General features: G+C 38.6%; 1 protein-coding gene across 1 annotated transcript in view; it reads right to left on the bottom strand.

Annotated features, from left to right (window-relative positions):
• GXYLT1 (glucoside xylosyltransferase 1) overlaps nt 1-4,883 on the bottom strand; it is a 31,467-nt gene extending 26,584 nt beyond the window's left edge. Inside the window, exon 1 of the mRNA XM_015558628.1 lies at nt 4,699-4,883. Coding sequence (XP_015414114.1) covers nt 4,699-4,868 — 170 coding nt within the window. The 5' untranslated portion in view covers nt 4,869-4,883. The remainder of the gene's footprint in view (nt 1-4,698) is intronic.
• Between the last annotated feature and the right edge of the window lie 8,543 nt (nt 4,884-13,426).

Raw genomic sequence — 13,426 nt, 5'->3', positions numbered from 1 at the left:
GAAAGAGACTTTTAAAGAAATCTAACAACTGAATGCAATATATAACTCTTGAGTGGATCCTGAATGAGGGAGGAAAGACATAAAATTTATTAACAGAAAAATAAAGAAATATTAATATGAATATATAGTCTGTCAGTGTTAAGCAACCTGAAGTAACAATTTTATTACACTTACACTAGAGAATGTCCTTGTTCTTAGGAGCTGCAAGCTGAACACATGTAACTAGGTGGGTGTAACAAGGGCTGCAGCTGACTCTCAAATGGTTCAGCCAAAACAAAAAAAAAGCTGGTAAAACATAATGTTAATTAATAATAGATAAATAGCTAGGTGAAGGGTATGTAGTGTGCTTGCTATACTGTTCTTATAACCTTTGAGGATTTGAAACTAATGGAAGTAAAATGCTGAGAGGGGGAAATCAGAAAAAAAATACTATTTAAAGAATATTTTATAGGTTTTAGCAATTAATACTTATATTTAATATAGAATTAAAAAAATAAAATCAATAAACTATTCTTTTAAAAAAATTTTAATTCTATATTAAATATAAGCATTAATTGCTAAAACATAATTTAAAACAACCTATTAAAAAATAAAATTACCTGTAAATATATATTTCTTAAAATGAACATGTGACCATTCAAGAGAAGATAGATAACATTAAATTCACCTATACCCATAGACTCCATGAACTGAAAATTGATTCCCACCATAAAGAGAAAGATTAAGTATTTTAAAAATTCAACTCTTAGAAAAATTAGTATATTAAAACAATATTTATAATAATACTAACATTAAGAGATTGCATAATGGAAAGATAACTAAAAATTAAAAATGAAATAAATTAGGAAGATATTTGTGATCCATGGCAAAAGCAGAATATATAATTCTATGAGTTCATAAAATAAGCACTAAAAATTCAATAGGTAAAATATCAATATAGAAAAAATTTAAAAGCTAAATAAATATGGAAATATATTCAAAAAATAATCAACAAAATATAAATCAGAAACAAGTATTCATTTTACCCTATTATATGGTAAAATTATAACTCCCAATAATGTGCTTAAGGTTATGGAGACACCGGTAGATTCACACAATCCTGTTGCACACTTAAATCCATATAATTTTTAGAACATAATATAATAATTCATTCTTTGTAATGAATATGTGAACTCCTTTCATATGCCAGACATTGGCGACAAGCAGGAAAACCACAATCCTTACCTCACACAAATTTACAACCTTGGTGAAAAGACAGAATTTTAAAAGATTTAATCAGAAATAATGGTTAACTGATTAAAATAGAAAAAAATTGAGATTGCTCAAGAAGCTTACTACACAAACATGTAGGCTAGTCTGAAAGTTCTGAGGAAAATCATTAGTTATTTACTGGTTGCCAAGCACCAGTGGGAAAAAAAAAATCAATAAACTATTCTTTAAAAAATAAATAAAAATTTTACACTAAATATAAGTATTAATTGCTAAAACATAACTTACATGATGAATACAATGTGCTATCTGTAAAGTCAACAGTCTACAAGATGATTCAGAACCACAACCAATGAAATAGGTAAAATAATACAGAAGATACAGAGAAGGCAGGAGCAGTGGCAGGGAAGGGAGATCACACTAGCTGGATACGAAGCGATGAGCATGACAGATAAGGCGACAGGAAGGAAGAGGCCGGCAGGAGCAACTGTGAAAGGAAAAGGGTAGAAGTGTCACTGTGGACTGACATGTGAAAGTCAGTTGTAAACCAAGATTCAATGGCTGGATAAGAAGTGATGATGACTGGTAGATAAGGCAACAGGAAGGAGGCCGCCGTCAGGAGCAACAGTGAAAGGAGACCAGTAGAAGAGTCTTGTGGACTGACAGGTGAAAGTCAGTCGTAAACCACGATACAATCTATAGATGAGGGAAAGTGGGAGGAGCTAGACCACGAGTTCAGGTCTGAACAAGAGTGTCTGAGGCATCTGAATTGGCAAGGTAAAATAACCAACATGCAGCTGGAAATACAGTTGTGGAGCTCAGAAGAGAGATCTGGACTAGATACACCTGTTAAACAGATTATCCTCAGTGGGGAGGGGAAAGAGCAGAGTTCTAAGGAACTTCGATGTTTAGGAGTTCAGGTCAAAGAGCTGAGGACACTGGTCTCCAGAGCCATAGACTGGTAGAGCTGAAAGAAAGAAGAAGTGGTCACCAGTGTCAAACGGACAAGAAAAGTGAGATGAGGCCCAGAAGAACAGTTCAGAGGCAGGGGTGACTTCAATGAGAGGCAGGCGCCACGCATAGTGGACTGAGATGTGAAGGATGGGCTGGTTGGTTGGTTGGTAGAAGTAAGCCAGTAGACACTCTTAAGATGTTTGCTGGTAACGGGAAAGAGAGTAAATAAGAGACAATTTTCTTTTTTATGTTATTTTATGTTCACTGTATAATAAATGGGGAGAAAATAATCCTCCCAGATAAACTTTGATCAAAGTAAAATTATATAAAGAACTAGAGGCCCGATGCACGAAAATTCGTGCAGAGTAGGCCTTCCTTCCCCCCCCTCCCCCCACTGCCAGCACCAGCTTCCCTCTGGCACCCGGGACCCAAGCTGGCTTCCCTCTGGCCCCCCGCAGGCACCTGGACCCAGGCGGGCTTCCCTCTGGCCCCCCGCAGGCACCCAGGACCCAAGGTGGCTTCCCTCAGGTCACCAGCAGGCACCCAGGACCCGGGCGGGCTTCCCTCTGGCCCCGGCTTCATCAGGAAGGACATCTGGAAGATGCCCAGTCTAATTAGCATGTTACCCTTTTATTATTATAGATAGATTCAAATTGGCAAAGCAGGGACAGGCCTGGGAAGAAGAAAATGGTGCCAGCTAGGTCCCCACTGGTACCAGGCAAAATCTGAGACCTAAGGGGACAGTAAAAGGGAATTTCAAAGAAGCTTTACTTCTTTGAAGTAAAGAGGTGGGGCAGACAAGACAACCTCGTGGAGTCAGGGAAAAGGGGGTATTATTTAGAACAAATACTGAAATGGAGGGAGGGAGTGATGTGGCTATTATATGGCATTTTGGCTTGGCTGTGTGTGTGAAGAGAATGAGTTAAGTGTGAGGGATCCTAAGTTCTAAGTAAGAAACACAATGGTTACAGATATATAGCATGGCTTCAATATTACAAGAGTGTAACAGAGAAGTGTAACTTTTAAACCTCAAATTCAGGAAAGTAACAAGCACAAGGGTTTACATTATATATTCATTCACATGTAATTCCTTCCAGGGACTGGAGAAGCCGCAGCAAAAGGAGTAATAATAACTAGAGGCTCTGGGATTCAGACCAGGTCCACTTCCCTGGGCTTCTCTTGCAGTTGAGAAGGAAGATTATTCCTCATGCCTTATGATTATAACTTACAAAAGAGTCTGGGTTGTATAGATCAAAGTATATGGAAGTTTTCAAACTTACCAAGCTTCTAGAGTGAGGAATTTATGGCACAAGGCTGAAACCAGCAAGGTGGTGCTTGTCAAGGCTCTATTCATTTAGCAGACTTTTATAAGAATGAAAAATATGGAGCCCCAATTCTCCAAAATTATGATCAAGCTGAAGGATGAGATTAACTTTCAAAAGGATAAGATCATTTTTAAAAGTCTGAATGATCTGATTTGACTCATCCATATTAGAATTTCAATCTTTCCATAGCAGTGAGATATAATTAAAATATCTGATTTCAACGATTTCCTCCCAGTAGTTTGTGAAACACATAATGTATAGGGAATATAAGAATTTTAAAATACATACTATTACATATTAAAAATGTGTATTAGTTCTTCCCACCTAGACTACTTCACCTCCTGTCCTTGAGCCTATTCATCATGCAGTAGCTCCCTCCAGGAAGCCTTCCCTGATGCCTCAGTCTAACCCCACCTGATGACTCACCTGTTTCACCTGTTTCTCCCATCATCAAAGCTATTTATAATACATCACCCTCTGCAATCTCAGGTTTACTAGCTCCAGTCAGAATGCAAGCTCCAGAAGATGAAGCCACATTAACTAGACTCACAGTCTGGTTCTCAGCACGGAGCACAGTGCCTGGCAAACTGACTGAGTAAAATTTAATGACTCACAAGACACAGTAAAAGTAGGTGACTCAAATTTTACCTTTGGGAAGAGCATTTCAGGCTACCGCCTCTCTCTCCCCTGTCACTATCTCAGGGAGAGAGGCTGATGTCTCATTCAATACTTGCTTCTTTCATTGAAAGTTAGGGCAAGAAAGGGACCAGAGAGGTCGGCCAATCCAGTGCTCCTTGCCCAGGTGTCCGCATCCACTTACAAAACGTTTGTTTAGTATACCAACTTAAATTATATAAATGTCACGTATATGTATACATCTCTGTAAATATCAGTGGAAGTCTATCTTAAACCACCTATTTATCACTTGTTACCTAAAATTAAATCATAAATTCTAAGAACAATGGTTTATTTATCATAATAACATCTAAAAATATTAGAGCATCTTATATGCATTATGTACTAAAAAAATAGCGATAACTACAAAGTAGGAGGGAAAAAATACAGAAAAACTAGAAAATAAATCATTTACTTGTATGATAAAATATTACAGGGAAAAAACATTTTTATATCCTATTTATTATCAAAAATGTATCTACTATCTAATCTTACCTACCCTGACTGATCTGCCAATTAAATATTAAGTGCCTACCTAAAAGCCGCTTCCCAAAAGCAGTTCATTCCACAAACATCAGAGGGCAGCATCCAATAGGGATTCCAGTAACACAGAGAGAAATCTTTACACCTAACAGGGTAAGACAGAAATAGAGTCCTAAGTGAGTATTTTAGTTTAAAACTAACAAGGAATTTACCCCAACACATAACTTACTATTCTATTTTACAGCAATAAAACTGCAAATCCAATTTTGCAAATTCAATATTGCTACAGTAATTTGAGGATTTTTGAAAATTGATTTCTCCATTACTTAGGGTACCATTATTTTAAATAGAACTTTAAAACCTTAGGGTGGAATATACAACAGATTGGAAACCAGTTTCCTAGTCAGGAACTCTCCTAATATATTAAAATCCCCTCCTTAGACGACACAGAAAATACAAGAGTACATCTAAAATTTTCCTTCTGCCCTGGATGGTTTTGCTCAGTGGTTGGAGCATCAGCCTGTGGACCAAAGAGTCTCTGGCTCTATTCCCAGTCAAAGGCATGTACATCGGTTACAGGGGTGTGGGAGGCAACCATCTCTCTCACATCTATGTTTCTCTTCCCCCTCCCCCACCCCTCTCTAAAATAATCAGTGGAAAGAATATCCTCCGGTGAGGATTACTTAAGAAAATAAAATTAAAATTACCTTCATGAACTACACATATTCCCCTTAGAATAAAATCCATTTTAGCCAAACAAAATATTTGCTTATCCTGAAGCAAAATTAAAATGCCACAAATGCTGATGAAAGGCAAGAGGAAATTTAAATGTTTTCAAATTAATCCTCAATCAAAGCTTCTCTTAGGGTGTTTCAAATTGAAAAAATATGAAATCATGGCTCGGTTTCATTATCTACATTACGTCAGGTTTGCTATATTATACACACTAAAATGGAGGCTCGAATGTGTTCTTTCTCCTTCGATTGCAAAAAACAATGCTTCATGTTACAAAAAGTATGTTTTTCACTGTTATTCCTTTTCAAAACAGTCTAGTTTAAAATCACTACAGTGGAGGCCTGGGTATTAAATTAACCAAGTATGAACTCAGGGTGAGGTACTAAGCCAGGTCACCTCATATCCCATCACCCTGAAGCTTTGTTTTCTCTCCACGGATTAAATTATAAGTTACTGTTCTTACAAGGAAAGGTCTATGTAATTTCAGATTCGCAAAGATCTCTGATTATATCTCTCACTAGTGCCAATGCCTCACACCAGACCTATTAAATCAATCTCCAAGAATAGGGTCAGGCACTGGTGGCTTTTAAATGCTGCCTAAGTAATTGTGTACACCACTGCATACAACTACAGTCTAAATTTTAAAATCAATGGGAGAAAGTTACATTGCAATCTGATTTTCCTTAAAGGAACACCCTTTTCAAACATAACATACAATGTTACATACCTTAATGTAGGTGGTTGATAAATCAGAAAAAAAGGAACTGTGTGCAGACCAGTAAAACATACAAGTTGATCAGGAAATTTACGTTTGTCCCTTCCCTGACATGGTTATGAGTTTTTTAAGACTTGCATTTCATACTAGAGACATAGGCTCAGTAGTGGTGGTAAAAGTTCTTTTCAGATTCAAGTGTTTTCATATCCCTTTAAGCCTCACAACAAACCTGTTCAAACAGATATCTCCATCCTTCAGATTCAGACATTATCACGGTTTTCTTTCAACAAATCCACAATTCATTGATAATCAATCCTAAAGTGCACCTTTGTTCCAGGAAGGAAATAACTAATCTGGTTATTCCATCTCTCCATGTCAAACCTTACAACAGTAGAAAATGGATAATAAACTCTCAAAGAAAATTACTCCCTAATTAAATTTTTCTATAAAAGTTACTGCTTAAAATTACGTAATAATACCATTTTTTGCTTCAACTTACAATCCTCAATCAGCCCTAGGCAACCACAAATCTATTTTCTGTCTCCATAGATGTTGCCTGTTACTGGCATTTCACATAAACGGAATCATATAATATGTGACCTTTTGAGTCTGATTTCATTTACTGACATAGTATTTTCAAGGTTCACCCAGTGTAGCATTTATCAGTACACTCCATTCCTTTTTATAGCCAAACAATATTCCATTTTATGGATGGATATACACGTTTTGTTTATCTATTCATCAGGTGATAGACATTGGGCTGTTTCCCAATTTTTACTATTATATATAATGCTGTTATGACTATTCATGCAGTTTTCCTGTGAACACATGTTTGCAATTCTCTTGAGTGTACACTTAAAAGTGAACTTGCCAGCTCAGTAATCGCTGTCAAGATGAAGCTACAGGTAAAAAAGTTAAGTTTTAGGTAAGTTTCTTGACTATAACTTACTATCAGAAACCACAGTTAATAGAGGATGGTTTTTTGCCTTTCTTTAATGGGGATGTAAACATAGGCACTAGTGAATACAGATGCTTTTTTTTTTTTAATCATAAAACACTGAGGTGCTGCTGGCAAAAGGTGGCATAATTTAAAGTGTCTTACCTCCCAAATTTACATTCTCTTATGAAAAATTGATTTTAAAAATTAAGATACAGAGTAGAAACTCATTACATACAGTAACTGTTACTATAAGCAATAAATTAAGAAAAGCACTTGTAGCTTCAGGCCAAAAAAAATTAATAAAGCTTAAAAATACTGGAAAATAAAGGTAGTTATCCAAGTTCTGGTTATTAATTGTTTTTTCTTTTATTCCTTAAAGTATTAGAAATGGATACTAGATATATAACATTCAAAAGACAGTAACTCTATTAAATACTTTTAATGGAGCAAAACTGTAAGCTAAGCTAAGTGGGTATGTCTTCAGTAAACAGTGATATAAAAAATCAGACAAGTCCATAAATGCAGTGTTTTCACTGTGAATCAAATTGAAATAAAACTTTTCTGTGGCTCATCCTCAACTTTCTTATGGCTTAAAGTTTCTAGCTCTAGATGGCTTGTCCAAAAGCAAACTGATCAGTGGTAGCACAAAGGATCTGCGTCGTCATTGTGTGATTACATGAATTAACATCTATAATAAAATTACACAAAATTGCACATACAAATGAGTGCATGTACAACTGGTGATACCTAAAAACTGAAGTATGGGTTGTTCAATGTCAAATTTTGGGGTTATAATATTACAGTATATTGATACATACATATTCCAGATATAGTAGTATATAAGGTTTTATGTATATATAGTGGTATGCAACATTTTACTGCTGAGGGAAAATGAGTGAACATGGGGTAACTCAGCCACTTCCTGTGGACTTACACATCAAAAGTTTAAAAAAATAAAGCTGGCCAAAAATAAAATTCCCAAAAATTTCAGTACTTGAAAAATGTTACAAAAATTGAGACATTTCATGCTTTGGATTAAAGTGAACATTTAACACAATGCTCACCACAATATCAGTTCTCAAACTTAAAGTTTTCTTTAAAAACCTAAATCTGATCATGGAAAGTCTTCTATACTTTTTAATTAAACTGAAAAAAAGCTTTTCTTCTTATCAAAACGTCTATGAGGCTTTAGTGAAAACCATGCACAACTTACAGAGTCAGGGATAAGTTCAGGCATATCCAGCATGAGAATGTGGAAGCTTGAATGAGGTGCCACAAGCCAACAGTGCAACTGCAAGGCACGGACGGATCAGCTGCGGTAATGGAGCCCATGCTCATGAGACTGACACAGCACCATTCTTTGAAGATCAGAGCCTGGGTCACTCAAAACTTGTCTCCAGACAACTTCAATTAATTTCTAGCTTCTGTTTTCCTAAGTCTCTAATTTCATGAATACTCAGGAAGTGGGAAAAGGACTACTTACATATAAATGGCACTAAACAATATATATATATATATTTTAAAAAAGCCTATGCGACCATTCGACTGGTAGCTATGATGCGCACTAACCACTAGGGGGCAGACGCTCAATGCACAGGCATGGAAACATGGAACAGGCTGATGAATCTCAGAGGGAAGGGGAAAGGGAGAAGGGGGAAGGGCAGGAAGAGATTAACCAAAGATCTTATATGCATACTAGAGGCCCGGTGCACGGATTCCGTGCACCACTGGGGTCCCTCAGCCTGGACTGCAGGGATCGGGCTGAAACTGGCAATCCAACATCCCCCGAGGGGTCCAGCATTATGAGAGGGTGCAGGCCAGGCCAAGGGACCCCACCGGTGCAAGGTGCACCGGTCCTCTAGTATTAGATAACCATTTCTAAAATAAGTTAGCATCACATTATACCCCCTCCCTGAAAAAAAAAAATGCTGGCTTAAAGATTTAAATGTAAAAAAGTTTGGGAGGGGGGCACCCTCTTGTTAGAAATGACAAAAGTAAAAACAATAAAGGAGAAAAACTGTCTATCTGAATATGTAAGACTTTTAAGCTCCACATGGTATACAAACTGAAAAAAAATTAATTTAACATGGGGGGGGGAGTACACTCAACAGCTATGGCTGATAATAATCTTAATGTTTTAAAATAGGATTTCTAAATCAAAAGTATACATTTCTCATTAGCCTAATCACTTTCCCCTGCAAAAGCACAGAACAATATTTTAATTAATTAATTAATTAATAGCCAGGTTTGTGCTAAACACTTTATACCTTTTAATTAATTAATTATTAGCCAGGTTTCTGCTAAACACTTTACACCTGTGTGAAATATGATCTTCAATGCACAAAAATTACAAGGTGCAGAGAAGTGCTTTTATACAAGTTGTCTCTACATTAACAAAGTGGAGAATTATAGTCAATATTACTGTAATAAGTATGTATGGTGCCAGGAGGGTAAGAGACTTATCAGGGCACCACTTTGTAAATTATGTGTCTAACCACTATGCTGTACACCCGAAATCAATCTTTAAAAAATACTGAATGTCAACTATAATTGAAAAAAGAAAACATTTTTAAAGCAGAGATGAAGGTGACTTTAGTAATTCAACCTTCTTCATTGGTCATTCCCCCAATTCCTCTCTTCTTAAAAAATAACTTTTACCTCTAATGATGAGGAAATGTGTTCAAGATTAACACAGCCTGTAAATGACAAAGGTGAAATATGTGTCTCCAAAACCCTTATACTTGCCACTCTAAATTCTCCATGAAACCTACTAGTGTTCCCAGGACGAGCAGAAATAACAACTCGATGGCCTATCCAGATCTGAAAATCAGTCACACTAAGGGCATGGACAGTCCAGGAATGGTATCACTGAAATGCCTCGTGTTTGTTGATTCCCTATGGCCAATATGCTATATAGTCACAACAGGATGAGGTCTTGAAAATCACTGTCAAGATTCACCAGTGAAATCTGAGAATTTAATCACCGTGAGTAGCTAAAGTCGCAAAATGGCACATAACTCCTTCACAGAAGCACTGAGGCCTGGCTATAGTATCTGCTTTCGGTTGAATAACTTAATACAGTCTGTCCCATACTGAATAGCTTAAGAGTTTCTCTAGGAGGAAGAACCACTGCCCACCCATCATTCTTCCCCTCCTCTGAGGCACCCACCACTCCTCTCCACCACAGGGATGTGCAAGCAACACAAAGCCAGACCATCAGAGGTCCCCATTCCAGGCATTGCTGAGTGGTCCATCATGGACATATGAAGAAAGGAAGAGCAATGAGTGCCTTTCCCTAGAATTTTCTACTTGAGATTAGAGAAGAAACACTGCAAGGAGCACTCCATGGACCAGGCCTGTCTACAGTGGAAGAGAATGAGCGTCCCCAGTCCTTGAGGTCCCTGAAGAAGATGCCTGGGCATTTTTCCTTCAGTATTGTTCCTTCCAGCAACCCACATAAGCCTATAAATGTCTATTTTTGCTTAAGTGAGTTTTATTGGATTTTAATCACTGACAACTCAGAATCCTGACTATTACAAATTAAGTAAGGTGAGTATCCTATATAATAAAAGCCTAACATGCAAATCGACCAAAGGGCGAAACAACTGGTGGAATGACCGGTCAATATGACGTGCACTGACCACCAGGGGGTCATGCTCAATGCAGGAGCTGCTCCCAGCCCACAGGCCCCAGGCCAGCCAAGGCAGGTGTCAGCAGGGGTTCCCCGATTGCCCTGTTGGTCACTCCCACAGAGGGAGGTGACCAGCAGTGGCAGGGGGCAGGGCTGGCCAGTGAGCAAGTGGCGGCGGGGCCAGCCAACGAGCGGATGGCACCGCCTCCCGATAACCTCGCCAGCAAGGCCCCCACCGGTCACCCTGCAGAGGGAGGCAACCAGCGACAGCAGTGGGGGATGGGGCCGGTGAGTGGGCAGCACCAGGCCGGCCACGGTGGGTGCCAGCAGGAGCCCCCAATCGCCCTGCTGATCACCCCACAGATTGACCCTGATCATCAGCCAGGCCTAGGGATCCTACCTGTGCATGAATTTCACGCACCGGGCCTCTAGTTATCTACATATTACAGGTGAGAAAACTGAAGCAGAGAGGTGGCCAAGGTTTCTCAGCAAACAGAGCCAGAATGAGAGCACAGGCTTCTCTGACTCTAAGACCTTTGCATTTTCTAAATACCAAAATAATGGATTCAAATGGAATGCACTAATCAATAACAGATTTCACTAAAAAACTGTTCTGTCATTTTCGTTTTCACTCTGAGTACTTGGTAAGACCTTTCCAAGTATTTGTTGTCATGGAATTCCGTGCAACCAGTATTTTCTGTAAGAGTTGACCAATAGACCCTGTTGGGTATAAAACTAGATCCCATGTATTAAACAAAAGAAATGATGGACTTCCATCTTTCAAGTAAGAGAGCCTCAAAAAAGGTAAGAATACAATGATAATCAAGTCCTACAGAAAAAGGGAAGATTATGTTTGCCTCATAGCCCCTTTCTCCACTGATGAAACACTACAGACTAGGTTCTTATCACAGCAGCTTCATAGAAAGAGCACTTGGAGAGCAATCAAAGGATATATAATTTTTAATCCTGGTCCAATCCAAAGATCGATGCCCTATGAACCTTGGTCAAATGATTTAAACACAGGAAGAGAGGTGACGGATGCCTACTCCATATCCTACAGTAGTCAAAGAAGTTGCCTGAAGTCTATGAGAAATCTAAAAAGATGTTGTAAGTGATAATATTTAAAGAGTCCTGATGTCTTAGGAATTCTCCGGACCTTAATCAAAGCATAGGGTAGAAACATGACAACACAGCTTTCCCACCTTGTCTCTCTGACCAAACTTCTTATGCATGAACAAGTGGTGGCATGTCTTTCATCAGTTTTACAAAGGCTTTAGTTCTTTGTAAAAGAACTCCCAGAGTTACATCTTTAGTTTTACCGTAGATGTTTGCCCCATTTAAAATGAGGAGTTATGCTGCTCAGGGGACCTGTAATGTCCAGCTTTTGGGTTGACTCTACTCTGACATATCAAAATTAAAATTTCAGTGATGGTTTTATAAAATAAAAATTTATTAAAATGGAGGTGCTTATTTTCTAAACGGCAAACAAAGGCACTGTGTTAAAATCAGCTGATCACGCCCTAGCTGGCTTGGCTCAGTGGATAGAGCCTTGGCCTGTGGACTGAAGGGTCCTGGGTTCGTTTTCGGCCAAGGGCACATGCCTAGGTTGCGGGCTAGATCCCCAGTGGGGGTGTGCAGGAGGCAGCCAATCAATGATTCTATCTCATCATTGATGTTTCTATCTCAATGTCTCCTTCTCCCTTCCTCTCTGAAATCAATAAAGAAATATTTTTTAAAAAAATTAAAAAAATACATTAAAAATGATCAAGCAAATACAACTGATAAAAATCTTCCACAAAATAAAGTACACGTGAGACAAAGCACTGAAAATGAATGTCACTCTATCGAAGTGAAATGCTAATACCATCGTATTATTTCACTCAGTGGTTTGATTAAAATGTTGCTTCTACATAATTCTAGCCAATACCAAAATAATTTCGTTTCCACAATTTACAATGCTTCACGCACACATAAACCGCTGCTTTGCACGGAGTATTTTTCATGACCTCATCCCTCGGCTTCAAGTCACCGCCTCTCCCAAGACAGATAACTTGAGCTTACAAACCTGGCCCTGGAAGTGGTTCTGCTTTTATGAATAGAGTGCTCATGTCCTAGGAATTCGCCTGACTGTAATCAAATCAGAGGGCAAAAACAGGACCACTTCCATGCTCCCCTGCCCGAACGCCCCTTTCATTTGGGGAAGGGTCAACTCTCCAAAGAAGGCTCAAACAGCCCAGTCTCGCGGCGCCCGCTCCTCCTTCCAATCCCACACTTTGGATATGAAACCAGCCTTTGCCTCTCCAGAAGGGGACAGAGGCTCTGGTCGCTCCCAGAGGTGCCCACAGGTAAGAGTCTGTCCTCGAGGAAGTGGAAACGCTCGGGTTCTGTTAAAGCATTCATATCACGCGTTGCACTCTTTTTTCCACTTACATCGCAAGCCGACTCCAACTCGAGCAGCGATTTGTGAAAACCCACCTCAACCATTCTGCTGCTTTTTAAATGCCCATTTTTAAAGATCACTCTCTACCCCCTCTCACAAAAGGCGTGGGCATGTTAAGCATCGCTCATCTTTAACTTGCTGTAAGTTTCAGAACAGATTGTTTCCTAAGGAAAAATCCAATCAGCCTAAGTGCTCTGTCCAGATTTAACTAACCGACTCGTAATGACAAATTTAAACGTTAACACACAAAAATTAGACTCCCCATTCAGGAGGGGGTGAAAAAAAACAATTGAACTAGGGCGCCAGCCTGATGCTTAAG

The sequence above is a fragment of the Myotis davidii genome, unplaced genomic scaffold, assembly GCF_000327345.1.
Source record: "Myotis davidii unplaced genomic scaffold, ASM32734v1 scaffold290, whole genome shotgun sequence".
Lineage (NCBI taxonomy): Eukaryota > Metazoa > Chordata > Mammalia > Chiroptera > Vespertilionidae > Myotis > Myotis davidii.
Note: the sequence above shows the minus strand (reverse complement) of the source record. Positions and strands in the feature narration are given on the sequence as shown.